The sequence below is a fragment of the Oncorhynchus keta genome, chromosome 21 (genome assembly GCF_023373465.1).
Source record: "Oncorhynchus keta strain PuntledgeMale-10-30-2019 chromosome 21, Oket_V2, whole genome shotgun sequence".
NCBI lineage: Eukaryota > Metazoa > Chordata > Actinopteri > Salmoniformes > Salmonidae > Oncorhynchus > Oncorhynchus keta.
The window spans coordinates 32,596,742-32,619,827 of NC_068441.1; the positions used below are offsets into that span (position 1 = coordinate 32,596,742).

The following is a 23,086-nucleotide window of genomic DNA, read 5'->3' on the forward strand; positions in this document are numbered from 1 at the left end:
CAGCTGTGAGGAGGAAGGTTTATTCTCCAGGGGCCTCATTTATAAAAATGTTCTTAGATTTATACTTGAACTTAGTCGTAAGATCATTTCTGACGGTGTGCTTGCGTTTCGATTCATAAAAGATACTGAGCATGAAAAACCTTGCTTACCCAGGTTCTAAGAAGCCCATTTATAACTTATGCACCTGTGATCTATAAATCTCAATTAACTTAAAATTGACGGCACCTGAAAGTGCCTAACAATCAGCGATTTCCTCTTACAGAATGCTTGCACAAATTAGGGTTTAGTCAGGAATAGCCATGGACCAAAAGAGAAAAGAAAACTTTTTGTAAGACGAGATCACGGCGATGGTAGAGGAGATTGAAGACAAGCAACACGTATTATTCGGTGGACTAAACAAAGCCGAACAGGTAGCTTGGGAGTGTGTTGCCACTGCAGTGAACGAGGCAGGGCAGCAAGACAGAACTGTGGCTGATGTGAAAAGTAAATGGTCTGACCTTAGCCATACATAACCAGCAGAAAAATCACTTACGTTAAGTCTAGACTTTGCATAGAGATAAGATAATTTCCACGTCAAAGTAAGGTTTTATAAATAACAACTTATGTGCTTTTTTGAGTAAGTCATACTCAAGATCAAAATTAATTTGTCCATTTTATAAATGAGCCCCCAGGTCTTTAGGCATTTTCCAGAACTTCTTGGGGTTAGACCCACAGAGAGAGCTGCTCCTTAAAGTAACTAACATGGCCCACATGATATTAGCATGTCAGCATTGTGTGCAGTAAGTTACTTCTCACTTTATTTGCTGTATTAAACATTTTGGCTTTATCTTCATTCAGTTGAAGATAGTGAGTTGAATAATTAATTCAAACACAAGACTGTATAAGTAAGATATGGTGATGCAGGTACTACTCTCATTCACTGGAGGCTGGAGGGGGTAGCTATAGAAGGATGGGCTCATTGTAATGGCTGGAATTGAATTAATGGGCCAGTATCAAACACAATCATTTGGAAAGCGCATGTTTGACTCCATTCCAATTATTCCATTCAAGCCATTCCAATGAGCCCGTCCTCCTATAGCTCCCCCCACCAGCCTCCACTGGTGTCATTCTTGTTTGATTATTTGTTTGTTTGTGGTTTAGGGAGATTTCGCATTCAGGACATCATTGTGACTGGTGGCATCTTAGTTGAGAGCAGCGGACTGCACTGGAGTAATTTCATTCTATCGCAATAAGCTTACAGCAGTCAAAAACTTGTTTTGGGTAGCAGACAATATATTTAGACATTGTTTTAATGAGACCGTGTTGGTTTTGGGCTTTCTGTTTCAGTGTAACCTTGTAATAGTGTCACGGTTTTCTTCTAACTCCTCCTCTGATGAGGAGGTGTAGCAAGGATCGGACCAAAATGCAGCGTGGTAATTTTGATACAGGTTTAATAAAGCGAATAAACACAAACAATACAAAACAACAAACGTAACGTGAAAACCTAAACAGCCTATCTGGTGCAAACTAACACAGAGACAGGAACAATCACCCACGAAACACTCAAATAATATGGCTGCCTAAATATGGTTCCCAATCAGAGACAACGATAAACACCTGCCTCTGATTGAGAACCACTTCAGGCAACCATAGACTTTTCTAGATAACCCTACTAATACACAATCCTAATACCTACAAAAAACCCAAGACAAAACACACCACATAATAAACCCATGTCACACCCTGGCCTGACCAAAATAATAAAGAAAACACAAAATACTAAGACCAGGGCATGACAGAACCCCCCCAAGGTGCGGACTCCTGGCCGCACACCTAAACCCATAGGGGAGGGTCCAGGTGGGCGTCTGTCCACGGTGGCAGCTGCGGCGCTTGACATGCACCCCACTCCAACAAAGTCTTAGTCCACCTGCATCGCGTCCTTTGATTGGCGACCCTCGCTGCCGACCTTGGCCTAGTAACCCTCACCAAGGACCCCACTGGACTGAGGGGCAGCTTGGGACTGAGGGGCAGCTCGGGACTGAGGGGCAGCTCGGGACAGAGAGGAAGCTCAGTACCGAGAGGAAGTTCAGTACCGAGAGGAAGCTCAGTACCGAGAGGAAGTTCAGGCAGGTAGTTGGCTCTGGCAGATCCTGGCTGGCTGGCGGTTCTGGCGGATCCTGGCTGACTGGCGGATCCTGGCTGACTGGCGGATCCTGTCTGACTGTCGGATCTGGAAGATCATGGCTGACTGGCGGATCTGGAAGATCATAGCTGACTGGCGGATCTGGAAGATCATAGCTGACTGGCGGATCCTGGCTGACTGGCGGATCCTGGCTAACTGGCGGATCCTGGCTGACTGGCGGATCTGGCGGATCCTGGCTGACTGGCGGATCTGGCTGCTCCATGCTGACTGGCGGCTCTGGCTGCTCCATGCTGACTGGCGGCTCTGGCTGCTCCATGCAGACTGGCGACTCTGGCTGCTCCATGCAGACTGGCGGCTCTGGCTGCTCCATGCAGACTGGCAGCTCTGGCTGCTCCATGCAGACTGGCAGCTCTGGCAGTGCTGAACAGGCGGGAGACTCCGGCAGCGCAGTAGAGGAGGAAGGCTCTGGCAGCGCTAAACAAGCGGGAGACTCAGGCAGCCCTGTAAAGGAGGAAGGCTCTGGCAGCGCTAAACAGGCGGAAGACTCCGGCTGCGCTGGAGAGGAGGAAGGCTCTGGCAGCGCTAAACAGGCGGGAGACTCTGGCAGCGCTGGAGAGGAGGAAGGCTCTGACAACGCTAGACAGACGAGGCGCTCTGTAGGCCTGATGCGTGGTGCTGGCACTGGTGGTACTGGGCAGAGGACACGCACAGGAAGCCTGGTGCGGGGAGCTGCCACCGGAGGGCTGATGCGTGGAGGTGGTACTGGATGGACCGGACCGTGCAGGCGCACTGGAGCTCTTGAGCACCGAGCCTGCCCAACCTTACCTGGTTGAATACTCCCGATCGCCCTGCCAGTGCGGCAAGGTGGAATAGCCCGCACTGGGCTATGCAGGCAAACCGGGGACATCGTGCACAAGTCTGGTGCCATGTAAGCCGGCCCAAGGAGACGCACTGGAGACCAGATGCGTAGAGCCGGCTTCATGCCACTTGGCTCGATGCTTACTCTAGCCCGGCCGATACGAGGAGCTGGTATGTACTACACCGGGCTATGCACCCGCACTGGAGACACCGTACGCACCACAGCATAACACGGTGCCTGCCCGGTCTCTCTAGCCCCCCGGTAAGCACAGGAAGTTTGTGCAGGTCTCCTACCTGGCGTAGCCATACTCCCTGTGAGCCCCCCCAATACATTTTTGGGGCTGACTCTCCGTCTTCCATCCGCGTCGCCGTGCTGCCTCCTCATACCAGCGCCTCTCCGCTTTCGTCGCCTCCAGTTCTTCTTTGGGGCGGCGATATTCTCCAGGCTGTGCCCAGGGTCCTCTTCCGTCCAATATCTCCTCCCAAGTCCAGAATCCCAAGTCCTGTGATCGCTGATCCTCCTGCCGCTGCCTGTCACCACGCCGCTTGGTCCTGTTGTGGTGGTTGATTCTGTCATGGGTTTCCTCTAACTCCTCCTCTGACGAAGAGGTGTAGCAAGGATCGGACCAAAATGCATAGTTGGTGTTCATGTTCTTTAATAAAGGAAAAACTCAAACATGAACATAATACAAAAACAAAAAACGTGAAAAAACCGAAACAGACTATTTTTTATAAAAAATCATTTATTATCTTCAATACCATTCATTCTTTACAACTCATAATTTACATACATACTCAAATGATGGAATTTTAATTAAACTAATTAAACTAAACATAAACCCCAAACAAAACCCCAGGGGAGCATCTTCCCTCCCCGTCACCCTACAAAATACCTTTCCCTATCTCCCCGTCCTTAATCTATCCCCTTACAAATCTAAATGACACCCAGCCCTAAACCCCCCTTCCACCTCTCCCGAGCAGCATGCTGCCCCCACTTCCTCTCCTCCCTCTTCATACTCCCCCTCAAATCTCCTTCCACCCTCCTCACTAACCCTTCCACCCCTCAATCTCTCCCTGTCTTCACCATGTTCTGCCTTGCTTCCCACAGCCCCCGTTTAAAGAGACTCATGAGAAGCCAGAGCAGAAACCTGTCCCTATCCGCCCCTCTCGCTCTCCCTACACCCCTCTCTAACCTGGCCCACGTCAATACAAAATCCCCTTTACCAAACCTAACAACACCCGTGCCCTAGCCCATACTACTCCGGCAAAGGCACAGTCCCAAAAGACATGGCGCACAGTCTCCTCCCTGCCACAAGAGGATCTTGGACAGGTGGGGGATTGCACCAAACTATACCGGTACAAGATGGAACGTACCGGCAAGCACTTATGGAGGCTCAACCCCCAGGTCCTTGAGCCTGTTGTCCAGACCCCGCGCCTGCACTCCCTCCCAGACCACTTCCGAGATGCCCACTACAGGCGCCGGACTCCCTGCCTTTCTGACCTCCTCGTACAGGTGCCTGTGATCTAAACCTACTCGGGCAACTTCAACCTCAGGGTGCGCACGCAGCCACTTGGCCGCATGACCAAAGTGCCACGGCAGCTGTTCCGCCCGAGGACCCGTGTTAGACCACACCATTATGCTTCTCGCCTGATACGAGAAGAACACCCGCAGGAGGTAACCGGACGGGTGTATCACTGGCTGAGCAAGCTCCGTTAACAAGAAAGAAACAAAAATTGTGTCCTGGTACCCCCTACCTCCCTCCCCAATGGGACAGATCATGCGTGCCCTGGCGACCCACTCGCACCTGCCACTCCACATAAACTGAAACACAAGCCTCACTAGAGGCCTCCTCAGACATGCCGGCAATGGGTAGATGTACGCCAAATACAAAAGAGACGGCAACACATCCACCTTTAGGACCAGGACTTTGCCCATAAAAGACAAATACCTAGCCTTCCACATTGCTAGCTTCCTCTGTACCACTGCGATACGCATGTTCCAGTTTAGCGTCGCTGAGCCGGAGGTCTCAAAATGGACCCCGAGAATCCTCAGGGCCCCCTCACAGAGAGATAACCCCCCAGGCACATCCGTTCTACCGCGCCATCTTCCGAAAAACTTGACGGAAGACTTTGCATGGTTCAGAACTGCTCCCGACGCTCGGGTGAAATCCCCAAAGATGGCAAGGGACCTTGTCAGGCACGAGTCCTTGCACAACAGCAAGGAAGTGTCGTCGGCGTACTGCGTCATCTTAACACGCAGCCCACCACTTCCAGGGATCAGCAAGCCTTCCACCCCTCTGTCTGCCCTAATGGCAGCCCCCAGAGGCTCCATGTACAGAACGAAGAGGAGAGCCGAGAGTGGGCACCCCTGCCTGACCCCAGACGAGAGGTCAAAAACGTCACCCAAGTGACTATTTACACTAACTCGGCACCCCGCTCCGACATATAATGTACGAATCCATCCTATAAACTTCTCCCCAAATCCTAATCGACCTAACACTCTGAATAAAAAGGATCTATTCACGCGATCAAAGGCTTTCGCCTGATCTAGCGCTGCTACCATTAAAGGCAGTCCTCTATCTTCAATCCAAGCGATGAAGTCCCTGATTAACTGTAGGTTCCATCTAATAGAGCGGCCCTCTACCCCGCACGTCTGATTCTCATGGACGACGTAGGGAAGGGCTGTGCGCAACCGGTCTGCTAAAACCTTTGCTAGTAGCTTGTAATCTACACACAGCATGGTCAACGGCCGCCAGTTGCCAAGGTCTGTTACTTCCCCCTTCTTATATAAAAGTGACAGCACACCAACAGCCATTGATCCCCCCGGGACCCCCGTCTCAAGGATGGCCTTCAAGACTTCGAGGACCACTGGTCCAAGTATACACCAAAACTTGAGATAAAACTCAGCCGGCAGCCCATCCATCCCAGGCACCTTCCCCTTTCCCATTCTCCTAAGAGCGCTCTCAACCTCTTCTAGTGAGATCTGGGCCTCCATCACTTCTCTAATGTCCTCCGGCAACCGCCTGGACAAGTGTTCTAAAAACACATTTCCCTGCTCTACATCTATTTCCCTTTCCTTAAATAAACCTTGGAAATGATCAGTTGTCACCCTGACCATATCCTCTGGTTCTCTAACTATACTACCATTTTCTTCCATAACACCATGCATTACCTTCCTACTCTGTCTGGCCCTAACCAACTTAAAGAACATAGCAGAACAAGTCTCATTATGTTCTAAAAAGCCACTATGCGCACGCTGCAGGAAAGCTTGAGCCTTCCGCTCCTGCAACTCCCTGAGCTGCGCCTTTAGGGTTGCGGATCTCTCCCAGTCTCCGGTTGCCTGCCTCGTATTCGAGTTCAATTAACCTTTGGATACGATCCACCTCCCTCCTCTCCTCCCTTTTTTTCCTCTTGCAATACCCTATTATAAAAGCCCTAATCCTCACCTTAACTAAATCCCACCACTCTAACACCCCCTCGCACATGGACCGGAGGCCTTCAAGCCTCCAAAAGAAACCATAAAACCCGTCAACAAAAGCCTGCTCCTCCAGCACATCCCGATCTAACTTCCAGTACCCCCTACCAAAGAGGCAGACTGGCGACCCCACCTGCAGGAGCACCCCGTCGTGATCCGAAAAGAAAACAGGCAACAGCCGCCCAGACAACTCAGGTGAACCTCCTGTAAAAAAACAAAAATCAAACCCCACACCCTCCAAATAACTAAAAAGTGCCCTCCTCTTAACAAAATCCCTTAAACCCCTTACATTTAAACTAACAAAAGTAAAATTAGACCCAATGAAAAAATAAAAACATGTAATACACTCAAATTCTAAACCCAGACAGAAAAAAAAAGAAAAAACAGGAGACTCACCCGATGCTCCCCTGCTCCATATCTACCGGTGAGAACACCATCCATACTCCCGACACCCCCCCTTCTTTCTCCATCTCACCATCCCAGGATGCAGGAATAGTGTTTGGCTCCGGGGTGCCCTGCACCCTGGGTCTACCCCCACCATCCTCCCCCTCCCCAGTGTTGCAGCTGGTTTGGAAAAAAAATCGGGGAGGCTGAGTCCCCAAACAAAAAACTCCCCACCTCCTCCTGTACCCAGTCCTGAGTCTTGTTAGGTGTGTCCCCACCCAACAGAAGTTGAGGGCCTGGGGAAACCAGCAGCAACCCAGAGGTTTCTCCCACCCCCATCACTCTCTTGGCCATCCCTCCCTCTCACTGTCGGCCAATCGCACTCTCCTCTTCATTCTCTTCTTTGGTGATGGCGGCAGTGGAGAGATACCACCCTCCCCCCGCCAGCTCCTCCACCATACCCCTCATCTCTTCCACCAGGGCACTTTCCCCCAGTCCACTTACTCTTCCACCGTCTCCTTCTCCACCACTCCTCCTCGCTTTCTTCTCTCTCACGCTCCTCCACTCGGTTGCCTTCTTCCGCCGCTTTTCCTGGTTCTCCTACTCCCGTGCCTTCCGTTTCCTTCTCTCTTCCATCTGCCGCTTCTTGCTCCTCCTCCTTCCTTGTGGCCTTCCCCTCTGGACCTGTACTCTGGTCATGAGACGTGCTTCCTTCCCCTCCTCTTCTTCCCCCATACCCCGCCCCAGCTCCCCCCCCAGCCGCAGACGCATATGACCTCTGACGGGCCGGGCACCCCCGCTACAGGTGTCCTGACGAGCCACACCCATGGCACGTCTTAGGCTTGTCACAATCCCTCGCCTCGTGTTCCTCAGATCCACAAAATCTGCATTTTCTTGTACTGCACGAGGCGAATATGTGACAGTAGGCCATACAGTGCCTGCAAAATGGGGGCTGACGTGCATAAAACAACGTCCCCCTGTCAGCCCCTAGGGAGAACATAGCAGGAGGATGGAGGTAGCCACCATGTCCCTTTGGGTCCTCTCTGAGGAGGGCCTGGAAGCCTCTCCTCCCATTCCAAAACCCAAGGGAGTCTTTGAGGTGCCTTGCTGAGGAGACGTAATCCATGTATCTCCCCAGAAAAGCCTCACCTTCGTCCTGTTGACAGTTACAACCCTAAAGTTATTCTTCGCCAGGCTTGTTATTTCATAGTGGCATATCGGCCTCTCACCTCCCACTGCTCTTGCCCTTCTCAGGATATCATCGTGTTTTTCCTCTGTATATAGTGCCACGTCGTATGCTCCCTCCAACGAGTTGCCTTGGAAACAAAACACGTCCTTCACCGTCAGCTTTAGAATCCCCATCAATATTATCCTTCCAAAAGTTTCCAATCCTAAAGGCTCCAACTCCTTTTCCTTCCAAGCAAACCGAATCGTGTTGGCCAGCCCAATCCCAGGGACCGACCGTGTTGATGTATTTAGCACCATCTCCGCAAGGAGAATGGAGCTCGTTCTCTTCTCTTCCAAAACAAGTAAAAAGGAAAAACCAAAGTGACCGAGCCTATTCTGGTGCAAACTAACACAGAGACAGGAACAATCACCCACAAAACACTCAAAGAATATGGCTGCCTAAATATGGTTCCCAATCAGAGACAACGATAAACACCTGCCTCTGATTGAGAACCACTCCAGACAGCCATAGACTATGCTAGAAAACCCCACTAAGCCACAATCCCAATACCTACGAAAAACCCCAAGACAAAACACACCACATAAAAAACCCATGTCACACCCTGGCCTGACCAAAATAATGAAGAAAACACAAAATACTTAGACCAGGGCGTGACAAATAGAGAATAGACTTCATCCCTGTCAAAATTGTTTATCAGTTTCTCCTCACATGTCTCCAAAGGTTCTAGAATAGACGTGTCTGTCTCTCTGACTGCCTTGTCACCCCCATTCTTGACATTTTTACAGCAGGAAGTAAAACAAGAGAGACAGCAGAGGACATACTTGAACTTTGCAACCTTTTGCCACATTTCAGGCTTCAAACATAAAGATATAAAACTGTATTTTTTGTGAAGAATCAACAACAAGTGGGACACAATCATGAAGTGGAACGACATTTATTGGATATTTCAAACTTTTTTAACAAGTCAAAAACTGAAAAATTGGGTGTTGCAAAATTATTCAGCCCCCTTAAGTTAATACTTTGTAGCGGCACCTTTTGCTGCGATTACAGCTGTAAGTCGCTTGGGGTATGTCTCTATCAGTTTTGCACATCGAGAGACTGAAATTTTTTCCCATTCCTCCTTGCAAAACAGCTCGAGCTCAGTGAGGTTGGATGGAGAGCATTTGTGAACATTACTTTCAATCAGTTTCATTATACTTTCAAGCTTAAGAAACAAACACGTAGCTTCCTAGTACATGGGGAAATTAAAAAAGGTTTATGAATGACTTTTTGGAGGGTTACATTCAAAGGTTGTGGGCCTCACCACCTTGTAGGGGCTTCATGGGTGTCCGGTGTGCCAGTGCAGCTGATGAGCTTACTCTACTGTACTGCACCTGGTCATTCACATGATGTAACCATCCCAAAAAATGTTTTAAATTTACTGGAAGCATTTTCTCCTGAATTATCTAGCAGTTGCAGATTATGCCAAAGGCATGAACTGTTTTTAAAACTGTGATTTATTTGATATTAATCATATATCTCCTGACTCACATCACACATATGTGGCTTTACCTGTATTTTAAACCTAAACTAAACTATAGTCTGAAAGACAAATGAGATGTCAAGCTTGTGTGTGTATCCCTAAGAATCCAAATCCAATCCATTAAGTCTAGTGGGAGCTTTCTCAGAAAATATAAAATATTAACCCCGAATGCTTTGGTAGAGCAAAGCCAAATACAAGACACCGCAGGGCTTATAATTTGTTTAGTATTCCAGTCTTGTTCTTTACATATGAACTAGCCTACATTAAACACAATTTTTCTTGAACAGAAAAGTGATTACATACAAGTCTTGAGTGTGTGCGTTACCTTCTGGAGCAACACAATATTTTGTGCTTGGGTGGCTTCTATACTTTAGCTTCCAGTGATGTGTGATACCAGACCTACAGCCCCTTAGGCACTTCCTGCTCTACACAGGTACCTCTGTGCACTGCCTCTGCCTTGAACAAGTACAATTGCAGCTTTGAAGCATTGAAGCTGGTTGGCTTTGGTTGGCCTGTCCATTGACATGGCCTCTGTCCCTAATGGCAGCCTATTCCATTTATAGTGCACCAGTCATAAGGCTCTGGTCAAAAGTAGTGCACTATGTAGGAAATAGGGTGCCATTTAGGACCCATCTATGATCTGTGTCACTACATGCCAGAGCAATATGGTTCTGGCGCTGTAGCCACAACACTCTGGACAGTGTCACTGGTGAAATGCATAAAACTGCTGCTAAACAGACTTATATAAGAGATGGTGAGAGATAGAAAGAGAGAGAGAGAAGGATGGAGGGTGAGACAGAGGGAGGGAGAAAGAAAGATGAAGCGAGAGAGTGATCGGGGGGTGGAGGAGAGATGGAGAGAGATGTACTGTTGGGAGATAGATGGAGGTAGAGAAAAGTCCACATGCATTCCAAACAAAAGTTCTGGAATGCAATGAAAGGTCAGAAAAGATTGTGTTTATTGCTGCTGTCCAAGTAAATATGCCAGAGAGAGCCTTTGATCTCGAGACTGTTCTTCTACGTATTTATGAGAACACTAGCTTTCACTGCTGTTTACCTATCTTTCCTAATATACTGTTCCTAAACTTATGCAATCTCAATGGTGATAATGCTTAATCATCCAGACAACCTCTCTATCAGAGGTATGAGAGAGGAATGACGTCTGACTCATCTCAGCCCGGACATGATACCCTACTTTGGTCTGCTCTCTGCTGCTTCACTGATAAACCCTTACTCTGTATAGACCTGGGCCAGTTAAATGGAGATGACCTGCTGGTTTTAGATGTTGATTACTGTCCTCTCAATAAACCAGTGCTCCCGCTTCACCAGAGGAACGAAGTAAGTCTGTCCCATCCCAGCCATGATGATGCCCTTTGTGGTCTGCTCTCTGCTACTTCTCTGATAAGCTCCTATGTTTATGGCATCCTGTGGCCTCCTGTAGATGTCATGCTGGGTTTAGGATGTCGATTACCATCCGCACAATTAAGCAGAAGTTCATTAAGTGGTTGAAGAAGTCGGAAAGTGGATTGTGGAATGAATAACGTTATGGATAAAGGGGCATCATGTTATATTATTCATGGGGGATTGTAATAGAATCAATTGAGTAGGTGTGTGTGATGGAAAGGTCACACAGGTCAGTTGATCACAGGTTAAGGTCAGGGGTCAAGGGTCACAGGTTAAGTGATGTTTTATCTCACAGCCATACATGGTTCAATCCAGACAGACAGGTAAGGGCACAACCACTCAAACGATTTAGCAATGGATGAGCTGTCTCACCTTGTTATCCCACATTCCAGTGTTTAATTGCTAAATTGTAATTATTTTGCCGCTATGGCCTATTTATTGCCTTAACACCCTAATCTTAAAACATTTGCACACACTGTATATAGACTTTTCTATTGTGTTATTTACTGTATGTTTGTTTATCCCATGTTTGTTTATCCAACTCTGTGTTGTCTGTGTCACACTGCTTTGCTTTGTCTTGGCCAGGTCGAAGTGGTAAATGAGAACTTGTTCTCAACTGGCCTACCTGTTTAAAAAAAGGTGAACTTTAAAAAAACATTTAAAAAAATTATTGGTTTGTCTCTGGGAAAGGTAATTTCCCCCCCGCCCCTGACAATCAAACTTTCAATTCTGCACACCTTACCAGACACAGGCATCTGTTTTCATTTACGTCACAGTTGACGAAAATAAAGGAGTTCTGGAGTCTAAAGAGATAAAACAAATGGTTAGCTTTGTGTTTAATTAGTGTCAGTAGATTTGAAAGAAAAGTTTTGAAAGATAATGCAAGACATGAGCACGGGAGGATTAATGGACAACTCAAATGTTTTGGTGATGACAGGAAACTTAGTCCAAATAACATGTTTTTCAGTTCGCTGACATTTCTTAGATTCACTTAAAATGAACATACTTTGTCAAATGCATGAAAGTGCTACTATAAAAACACAAATACTGACATATCTGAATCAGAATATGAAAACTTCAAAAACATTGTAATGAATTATTCTGTGAAAGCAGCTGCAAAGCCAAACGGTTAAATCAAGGAGACTTCATGACTTCATATAATAATAAAACAGAATTGAATAATATCTCTAAAAGAAGGGTGAACAATCCTAAATGATTGTAATGTAGAAACACACATTTTCCCTTTAGTGTGTCGTTATTGCACGAGCCTGGAGTAGATTCATGAGAAGCAGTGGTTATGGGTCAGTAAGGGGCATAGGAGTCAGAGTTCAGAGTGTAATGGGACTAAGTGTGTAACCATATTCTGATCTCTCATACCTCAACCCTACTGTCCTTCTCCCATCCTCCCATCCGTGGGGCTGGAGTCACTGGACTAGTCTGGTCTGGTCGCAGATCTGTTTGTACTGTCGTGCCAACTCATGTCCTAAAGTCAAGAAAAGGCGAGTGTGTGAGGTGTGTGTGTGGTTTATTTTAGAATGCATTGTTTGGAATTATAATGACCCAAACGAAGCTGGGCGGGTGGTTAGTCAGCTTTGACGCCTTGCTCAATTAGAACGTAATATTTTTTTGCAATTTATTGCTTGTACTGTAATCACGTGAAATAATAACAATGTTTGAAATGGAAGAGGTAAGGGTTGAGGCTTTACCATACATGCCAAATTAGACTGATTCATCCACTTATGGAAACAACATCACTATCAGCGAAGATAATTGGAGATATGGACTATCCTGCTAGCATACAGTCACTGCTCTACATGTCCCGTCCTTTCCACCCGCTTCGCTCTGCTTGCTTCACCCGCTTCTGTTTTCCGCTTCATAATATGTCTTGCCAACTCCTATCGTATGTCTTCCAACTCCTATAGTATGTGTTGTCAACTCCTTTAGTATGTCTTGCCAGCTCCTATAATACGTCTGGTCAACTCCTATAGTGTGTCTTGCCAACTCCTATGGTTGTTGTCATGCCATACATATGAGACAACCACCATATAGAGGTGGTATATAACACAAACAGATCTGAGACCAGACTAGTGTCTCCAGTCACACGGATGAAAGGACTGAGGTACAAGGGATTAGTACTGTTTAGACACACATTGTCCAATTACACTCTGCCCTCTGATCGCTATGACACTTGACTCTTGAGGAATGTACAGTAACAGATCTGGGACCTGGCTATCACTAGACTACTGCAACCTGATGCAACACAGCACAGGCCACTGTCTATCGCTCTGCTACCCATACAAAGGAAGGGGGACAGAACAGAGGACAAACAAACATCTCATAATGCTTTCATAAGCCAGATGGAATTCCCAAGCAAATGTGGGAAAGGGGATATAAACTTCCATCTGCATTTGATATAAAATGGCAGAGACAGACGATACCCGTGAAATCAATGTGATGCAGGGGACTCTCCCATCACTATGACGTGGTGACAACATGTGAAACTGTATCCGTATCAAATCTAAACCCTTGTGTGTTTTTAGCTCTACATAGCTGTTTATGTAGAAAAAGTATGGGTCCACGTGATGTAACCTATATTGTAAACAGAGCACAGAATGTCCATTTTACATTGGAGCCATCAGCAGACACTCTTATCCAGAGCAACTTACAGGATAAAATAGGGTTAAGTGCCTTGATCCAGGGCACATCAACATATTTTTCACGTAGTCGGCTCAGGGATTCAAACCAGCAACCTTGTGGTTACTGGCCCAACTCTCTTGACCCCTATGCTGCCTACCACCCCATAACTTGGACAGGACACAAACTTCACAGTTATTAAAAGATGGAGGATGGGGTTGAGGACAGTGGTTGAGGGCGAGGTTGAGGACGAGGGTTGAGGTTGGAGGTTGAGGTCAGGGGTTGAGAACGGTGGTTGAGGTCGGGGTTGAGGACGAGGGTTGAGGATGGAGGTTGAGGTCAGGTGTTGGGGATGGGGTGAGGAGGTTAATGAACTGTCAAACAGGTAAACACTTTACATTAACATGAACTTAAAAGGATTTAGGAAGAGAATCATGAGAACTATTAATTATCTGATTAGGCCCGCAGTTGACATTCGATGGGGTTGAGGTCAGGGTTCTGTGCAGGTCAGTCAAGTTCTTCCACACTGATCTCGACAAACCATTTCTGTATGGACCTTGCTTTGTGCACAGGGGCATTGTAATGCTGAAACAGGAAAGGGCCTTCCCCAATCTGTTGCCATAAAGTTGGAAGCACAGAATAGTCTAGAATGTCATTGTAAACTGTAGCATTAAGATTTCCCTTCAGCGGAACTAAGGGGACTAGACTGAACCATGAAAAACCGCCACAGACTAATATTCCTCCTCCACCAAACTTTACAGTTGGCACTATGCATTGGGGCAGGTAGTATTCTCCTGTCATCCACAAAACCCAGGATCGTCCGTCAGACTGCCAGATGGTGAAGTTTGATTCATCAGTCCAGAGAACGCGTTCCCACTGCTCCAGAGTCCAATGGCAGCGAGCTTTACACCACTCCAGCCGACGATTGGCATTGCATATGGTGATCATAGGCTTGAGTGAGGCTGCTCGGCCATGGAAACCCATCTCATGAAGCTCCCGATGAACAGTTATTGTGCTGACGTTGCTTCCAGAGGCAGTTTGGAACTCTGTAGTAAGTGTTGCAATCGAGGACAAACAATTTTTACACGCTACGCTCTTCAGCACTTGACGGTCTTGTTCTGTGAGCTTGTGTGGCCTACCACTTGATAGCTGAGTTGTTGTTGCTCCTAGACATTTCCACTTCACAAGAACAGCACTTACAGTTGGCAGGGGCAACTCTAGCAGGGCAGAAATTTGATGAACTGACTTGTTGGAAATGTGGCATCCTATGACCGTGCCACATTGAAAGTCACTGAGCTCTTTAGTAAGTCCATTCTTTCAATGTTTGTTTATGGAGATTGCATGACTGTGTGTTCGATTTTATACATCATTCAGCAACAGGTGTGACTGAAATAGTCATATCCACTAATTTGGAGGGCTGTTCACATACTTTTGTATATATAGTGTACGTTGTGTTGTATGTTGTGTTGTATGTTGTAACTAAGGACAGGAGTTGAACATTAGCTATATATATGCTGTAGAGCAATGCATCAGATTACTTTTTATTCAATTCATCAATGTGTTGTCCCTGTCCAAATAATCAATATATTCAATAAATTAGACGTGAGGGATACTGGACATATAGACATGCTGATGCCCCTGTACTGATCCTTCTGTGGTTCCTGCAATACGCTACTGAAAGGAAGTGTCACGTTAACTCCATTAACATGACACCTGACCTTGGGCTCACACTGGGTTAACACGCCCGAACACCGCCCAAACAAGGAGGGGAGCCGACTTCAGCGACGTCGATCGCCGAACACCACCCGAACAAGGAGAGGAGCCGACTTCAGCGACGCCGAACACCGCCCAAACTAGGAGAGGAGCCGACTTCAGCGACGCCGAACACCGCCCAAACTAGGAGAGGAGCCGACTTCAGCGACGCCGAACACCGCCCAAACTAGGAGAGGAGCCGACTTCAGCGACGCCGAACACCGCCCAAACTAGGAGAGGAGCCGACTTCAGCGACGCCGAACACCGCCCAAACAAGGAGAGGAGCCGACTTCAGCGACGCCGAACACCGCCCAAACTAGGAGAGGAGCCGACTTCAGCGACGCCGAACACCGCCCAAACAAGGAGAGGAGCCGACTTCAGCGACGCCGAACACCGCCCAAACTAGGAGAGGAGCCGACTTCAGCGACGCCGAACACCGCCCAAACTAGGAGAGGAGCCGACTTCAGCGACGCCGAACACCGCCCAAACTAGGAGAGGAGCCGACTTCAGCGACGCCGAACACCGCCCAAACTAGGAGAGGAGCAGACTTCAGTGACGCCGAACACCGCCCAAACTAGGAGAGGAGCAGACTTCAGCGACGCCGAACACCGCCCAAAGTAGGAGAGGAGCAGACTTCAGCGGAAGTCGTGACAACTGTTTCAGCAACATTGAAGGTTTTAAATGACATCCACAGAATCTGTATGATTTAAAGCTGGTTCCATATTCGGGTAAAACAAAATACATGGTATTTTCAAATGCCAGGCATGTTACTAATCATGTCATTGCTACATTGGCTGGACATACTATAGAGCAAGTTAAAGTGTACAAATATTTGGGTGTGTGGGTTGATGATAAGCTGAGCTTCACTGTGCATGTAGAGAACTACACACCCTCCTTTTGGAAAAGCTGACCACGACTCCATGTTGTTGCTCCCAGCCTATAGACAGAGACTAAAACAGGATTCCACGCTTCAAGATTGCTTCAATTACGTGGATTGGGATATGTTCTGCAATGCGTCCAACAACAACAACATTGACGAATATGCTGATTCGGTGAGCGAGTTTATTAGCAAGTGCATCGGCGATGTCAGCAACTATTATAACATTCCCAAACCAGAAACCGTGGATTGATGGCAGCATTCACGCAAAACTGAAAGCGCGAACCACTGCTTTTAACCAGGGCAAGGTGACCGGAAACATGACCGAATAGAAACAGTGTAGCTATTCCCTCCGCAAGGCAATCAAACAAGCTAAGCGTCAGTACAGAGACAAAGTAGAATCTCAATTCAATGGCTCAGACACAAGAGGCATGTGGCAGGGTCTACAGTCAATCACGGACTACAGGAAGAAATCCAGCCCCGTCACGGACCAGGATGTCTTGCTCCCAGGCAGACTAAATAACTTTTTTGCCCGCTTCGAGGACAATACAGTGCCACTGACACGGCCTGCAACAAAAACATGCGATCTCTCCTTCACTGCAGCCGAGGTGAGTAAGACATTTAAACGTGTTAACCCTCGCAAGGCTGCAGGCCCAGACGGCATCCCCAGCCGCGCCCTCAGAGCATGCGCAGACCAGCTGGCCGTTGTGTTTACGGACATATTCAATCAATCCCTATACCAGTCTGCTGTTCCCACATGCTTCAAGAGGGCCACCATTGTTCCTGTTCCCAAGAAAGCTAAGGTAACTGAGCTAAACGACTACCACCCCGTAGCACTCACTTCAGTCATCATGAAGTGCTTTGAGAGACTAGTCAAGGACCATATCACCTCCACCCTACCTGACACCCTAGACCCACTCCAATTTGCTTACTGCCCAAATAGGTCCACAGACGATGCAATCTCAACCACACTGCCCTAACCCATCTGGACAAGAGGAATACCTTTGTGAGAATGCTGTTCATCGACTACAGCTCGGCATTCAACACCATAGTACCCTCCAAGCTCGTCATCAAGCTCGAGACCCTGGGTCTCGACCCCGCCCTGTGCAACTGGGTACTGGACTTCCTGACGGGCCGCCCCCAGGTGGTGAGGGTAGGCAACAACATCTCCACCCCGCTGATCCTCAACACTGGGGCCCCACAAGGGTGCGTTCTGATCCCTCTCCTGTACTCCCTGTTCACCCACGACTGCATGGCCACGCACGCCTCCAACTCAATCATCAAGTTTGCAGACGACACAACAGTGGTAGGCTTGATTACCAACAACGACGAGACGGCCTACAGGGAGGAGGTGAGGGCCCTCGGAGTGTGGTGTCAGGAAAATAACCTCACACTCAACGTCAACAAAACTAAGGAGATGATTGTGGACTTCAGGAAACAGCAGAGGGAACACCTCCCTATCCACATCGATGGAACAGTAGTGGAGAGGGTAGCAAGTTTTAAGTTCCTCGGCATACACATCACAGACAAACTGAATTGGTCCACTCACACAGACAGCATCGTGAAGAAGGCGCAGCAGCGCCTCTTCAACCTCAGGAGGCTGAAGAAATTCGGCTTGTCACCAAAAGCACTCACAAACTTCTACAGATGCACAATCAAGAGCATCCTGGCGGGCTGTATCACCGCCTGGTACGGCAACTGCTCCGCCCTCAACTGTAAGACTCTCCAGAGGGTAGTGAGGTCTGCACAACGCATCACCGGGGGCAAACTACCTGCCCTCCAGGACACCTACACCACCCGATGTTACAGGAAGGCCATAAAGATCATCAAGGACAACAACCACCCGAGCCACTGCCTGTTCACCCCGCTATCATCCAGAAGGCGAGGTCAGTACAGGTGCATCAAAGCTGGGACCGAGAGACTGAAAAACAGCTTCTATCTCAAGGCCATCAGACTGTTAAACAGCCACCACTAACATTGAGCGGCTGCTGCCAACACACTGACACTGACTCAACTCCAGCCACTTTAATAATGGGAATTGATGGGGAATTATGTAAATAGCGCTCTGGAGCAGGTTTTCATCAAGGATCTCTCTGTACTTTGCTCTGTTCATCTTTGCATCGATCCTGACTAGTCTCCCAGTCACTTTACTTTTGAACAGATTGCCTTGGTACAAAGACCTTTATGTTGACAGAGTGAATTAGAGGGATTAAGGGTGTTTCACACTAATAACCACCACAATGTTGTCAGTCATTTATCACTCGATTTAACCCAGTGTGATTTAACTGTTTACATAGCTCTAATCACACACACACAGACAGACAGACAGACAGACAGACAGACAGACAGACAGACAGACAGACAGACAGACAGACAGACAGACAGACAGACAGAAATTGAGCATAAAGGAGAGAGAAAGAGCACATGACAGCCTGTGAGTGGATATCAAGGGGGTAATGCACGACAGCATGGACATAGACAGGGGTTAATGGGCCTGAACCTTAATGCAGCATTCCATCACAGCTTGCCTAACATGTTGTTCCAAGGCCAGACTTTTTATTTAAAAGTTGAAATTTCGGTTCCCAATTTGTCTCATGATAGTGAACAACAAAAAATATCTAGTTAACAGAAGAAAGGAAGACAAAATAAGGACAAAAGAAGGACAGAAGAAAAAGGAAAAGAAAGAGGACAACAAAGTGAAACAGTCAGCACTTCTATTGCAACTTCGTATTTCGTCGTCCTAACGTAGTCTACACTGCTATCTGCCCAGCAGCTAGCCAGCTAGCAAACGTCCACTGTCTACCGAATAGCAGCACTGTAGAAACTATTACACTCAACTGAACGACTTGATTAGTGTAGTGTTAGCTAGCTACATAGTTGTCTTTGCTGTCTTCGTATCCAAGATAATTGTGTAGTTTAGAGCGTGTAGTCTTAGAGTGATTATCTTAATTTACCGAGGTTAGCTAGCCAGCTATTTGTTGTCCATAACGTAGGAGACACTGCTAGCTAGCCAACAGCTAGCCAACGTCTACTGAAAAGAACTTCCGCACTCAACAACCCGGTCGCATTCCGCTTCGCTCCACAGGTAGTATCACATTTTCATTTCATTTCATTTCAGCACAACGGTTTGATTTGTTTGATCGCAGCTAGCTACATAGCTAGCTACATAGCCGTCTGTGTATCAAAGATAATTGTGTAGTCTAGAGCGATTTTCTAGGTTAGCTAGCCAGCTATTGTCGTTCTTTTAACGCAACGTAACGTAATCAACACTGCTAGCTAGCCAGCTAGCCCCCGAATAGCAGCACTGTAGAAACTATTACACTCAACGGAACGACTTGATTAGTGTAGTGTCAACAACGCAGCCACTGCCAGCTAGCCTACAAAGTCAACAACGCAGCCACTGCCAGCTAGCCTACTTCAGCAGTACTGTATCATTTTAATCATTTTAGTCAATAAGATTCTTGCTACGTAAGCTTAACTTTCTGAACATTCGAGACGTGTAGTCCACTTGTCATTCCAATCTCCTTGCATTAGCGTAGCCTCTTCTGTAGCCTGTCAACTATGTGTCTGTCTATCCCTGTTCTCTCCTCTCTGCACAGACCATACAAACGCTCCACACCGCGTGGCCGCGGCCACCTAATCTGGTGGTCCCAGCGCGCACGACCCACGTGGAGTTCCAGGTCTCCGGTAGCCTCTGGAACTGCCGATCTGCAGCCAACAAGGCAGAGTTCATCTCAGCCTATGCCTCCCTCCAGTCCCTCGACTTCTTGGCACTGACGGAAACATGGATCACCACAGATAACAGTGCTACTCCTACTGCTCTCTCTTCGTCCGCCCACGTGTTCTCGCACACCCCGAGAGCTTCTGGTCAGCGGGGTGGTGGTACCGGGATCCTCATCTCTCCCAAGTGGTCATTCTCTCTTTCTCCCCTTACCCATCTGTCTATCGCCTCCTTTGAATTTCATGCTGTCACAGTTACCAGCCCTTTCAAGTTTAACATCCTTATCATTTATCGCCCTCCAAGTCCCCTCTGAGAGTTCATCAATGAGCTTGATGCCTTGATAAGCTCCTTTCCTGAGGACGGCTCACCTCTCACAGTTCTGGGCGACTTTAACCTCCCCACGTCTACCTTTGACTCATTCCTCTCTGCCTCCTTCTTTCCACTCCTCTCCTCTTTTGACCTCACCCTCTCACCTTCCCCCCCTACTCACAAGGCAGGCAATATGCTCGACCTCATCTTTACTAGATGCTGTTCTTCCACTAACCTCATTGCAACTCCCCTCCAAGTCTCCGACCACTACCTTGTATCCTTTTCCCTCTCGCTCTCATCCAACACTTCCCACACTGCCCCTACTCGGATGGTATCGCGCCGTCCCAACCTTCGCTCTCTCTCCCCCGCTACTCTCTCCTCTTCCATCCTATCATCTCTTCCCTCTGCTCAAACCTTCTCCAACCTATCTCCTGATTCTGCCTCCTCAACCCTCCTCTCCTCCCTTTCTGCATCCTTTGACTCTCTATGTCCCCTATCCTCCAGGCCGGCTCGGTCCTCCCCTCCCGCTCCGTGGCTCGACGACTCATTGCGAGCTCACAGAACAGGGCTCCGGGCAGCCGAGCGGAAATGGAGGAAAACTCGCCTGCCTGCGGACCTGGCATCCTTTCACTCCCTCCTCTCTACATTTTCCTCCTCTGTCTCTGCTGCTAAAGCCACTTTCTACCACTCTAAATTCCAAGCATCTGCCTCTAACCCTAGGAAGCTCTTTGCCACCTTCTCCTCCCTCCTGAATCCTCCTCCCCCCCCCCCTCCTCCCTCTCTGCAGATGACTTCGTCAACCATTTTGAAAAGAAGGTCGACGACATCCGAGCCTCGTTTGCTAAGTCAAACGACACCGCTGGTTCTGCTCACACTGCCCTACCCTGTGCTCTGACCTCTTTCTCCCCTCTCTCTCCAGATGAAATCTCGCGTCTTGTGACGGCCGGCCGCCCAACAACCTGCCCGCTTGACCCTATCCCCTCCTCTCTTCTCCAGACCATTTCCGGAGACCTTCTCCCTTACCTCACCTCGCTCATCAACTCATCCCTGACCGCTGGCTACGTCCCTTCCGTCTTCAAGAGAGCGAGAGTTGCACCCCTTCTGAAAAAACCTACACTCGATCCCTCCGATGTCAACAACTACAGACCAGTATCCCTTCTTTCTTTTCTCTCCAAAACTCTTGAACGTGCCGTCCTTGGCCAGCTCTCCCGCTATCTCTCTCAGAATGACCTTCTTGATCCAAATCAGTCAGGTTTCAAGACTAGTCATTCAACTGAGACTGCTCTTCTCTGTATCACGGAGGCGCTCCGCACTGCTAAAGCTAACTCTCTCTCCTCTGCTCTCATCCTTCTAGACCTATCGGCTGCCTTCGATACTGTGAACCATCAGATCCTCCTCTCCACCCTCTCCGAGTTGGGCATCTCCGGCGCGGCCCACGCTTGGATTGCGTCCTACCTGACAGGTCGCTCCTACCAGGTGGCGTGGCGAGAATCTGTCTCCTCATCACGCGCTCTCACCACTGGTGTCCCCCAGGGCTCTGTTCTAGGCCCTCTCCTATTCTCGCTATACACCAAGTCACTTGGCTCTGTCATAACCTCACATGGTCTCTCCTATCATTGCTATGCAGACGACACACAATTAATCTTCTCCTTTCCCCCTTCTGATGACCAGGTGGTGAATCGCATCTCTGCATGTCTGGCAGACATATCAGTGTGGATGACGGATCACCACCTCAAGCTGAACCTCGGCAAGACGGAGCTGCTCTTCCTCCCGGGAAGGACTGCCCGTTCCATGATCTCTCCATCAAGGTTGACAACTCCATTGTGTCCTCCTCCCAGAGCGCTAAGAACCTTGGCGTGATCCTGGACAACACCCTGTCGTTCTCAACTAACATCAAGGCGGTGGCCCGTTCCTGTAGGTTCATGCTCTACAACATCCGCAGAGTACGACCCTGCCTCACACAGGAAGCGGCGCAGGTCCTAATCCAGGCACTTGTCATCTCCCGTCTGGATTACTGCAACTCGCTGTTGGCTGGGCTCCCTGCATGTGCCATTAAACCCCTACAACTCATCCAGAACGCCGCAGCCCGTCTGGTGTTCAACCTTCCCAAGTTCTCTCACGTCACCCCGCTCCTCCGCTCTCTCCACTGGCTTCCAGTTGAAGCTCGCATCCGCTACAAGACCATGGTGCTTGCCTACTGTGAGGGGAACGGCACCTCAGTACCTCCAGGCTCTGATCAGGCCCTACACCCAAACAAGGGCACTGCGTTCATCCACCTCTGGCCTGCGCGCCTTCCTACCACTGAGGAAGTACAGTTCCCGCTCAGCCCAGTCAAAACTGTTCGCTGCTCTGGCCCCCCAATGGTGGAACAAACTCCCTCACGACGCCAGGACAGTGGAGTCAATCACCACCTTCCGGAGACACCTGAAACCCCACCTCTTTAAGGAATACCTAGGATAGGATAAAGTAATCCTTCTCACCCCCCCCCCCTAAAAGATTTAGATGCACTATTGTAAAGTGGCTGTTCCACTGGATGTCATAAGGTGAATGCACCAATTTGTAAGTCGCTCTGGATAAGAGCGTCTGCTAAATGACTTAAATGTAAATGTAAATGTGAAAAACTCACAAATCAAATCAAATTATATTGGTCACATACACATATTTAGCAGATGTTATTGCGTGTGTAGTGTAATACTCCTGTGTCCTGGCGACTCTCAGATCTAATGGCCATATTAATGCAGTGTAATAAGTCAATACTGCATGAAGAAGTTTGAAGTTTACTGCTGCCTGTCAGACCCGCGTCAATAAGCTCCTTATCAATTAATTACATGTAAAGTGCC

General features: G+C 48.3%; 1 protein-coding gene across 1 annotated transcript; it reads left to right on the forward strand.

The window, feature by feature from the left end:
* Positions 1–347: 347 nt before the first annotated feature.
* Positions 348–22,831, forward strand: LOC127910527 (uncharacterized). The gene is made up of 2 exons (XM_052474569.1): positions 348–410; positions 22,055–22,831. The coding sequence occupies exons 1-2, from the start codon at positions 348–350 to the stop codon at positions 22,688–22,690; spliced, it is 699 nt and encodes a 232-aa protein (XP_052330529.1). The 3' UTR covers positions 22,691–22,831.
* The last annotated feature ends 255 nt before the right edge of the window (positions 22,832–23,086 follow it).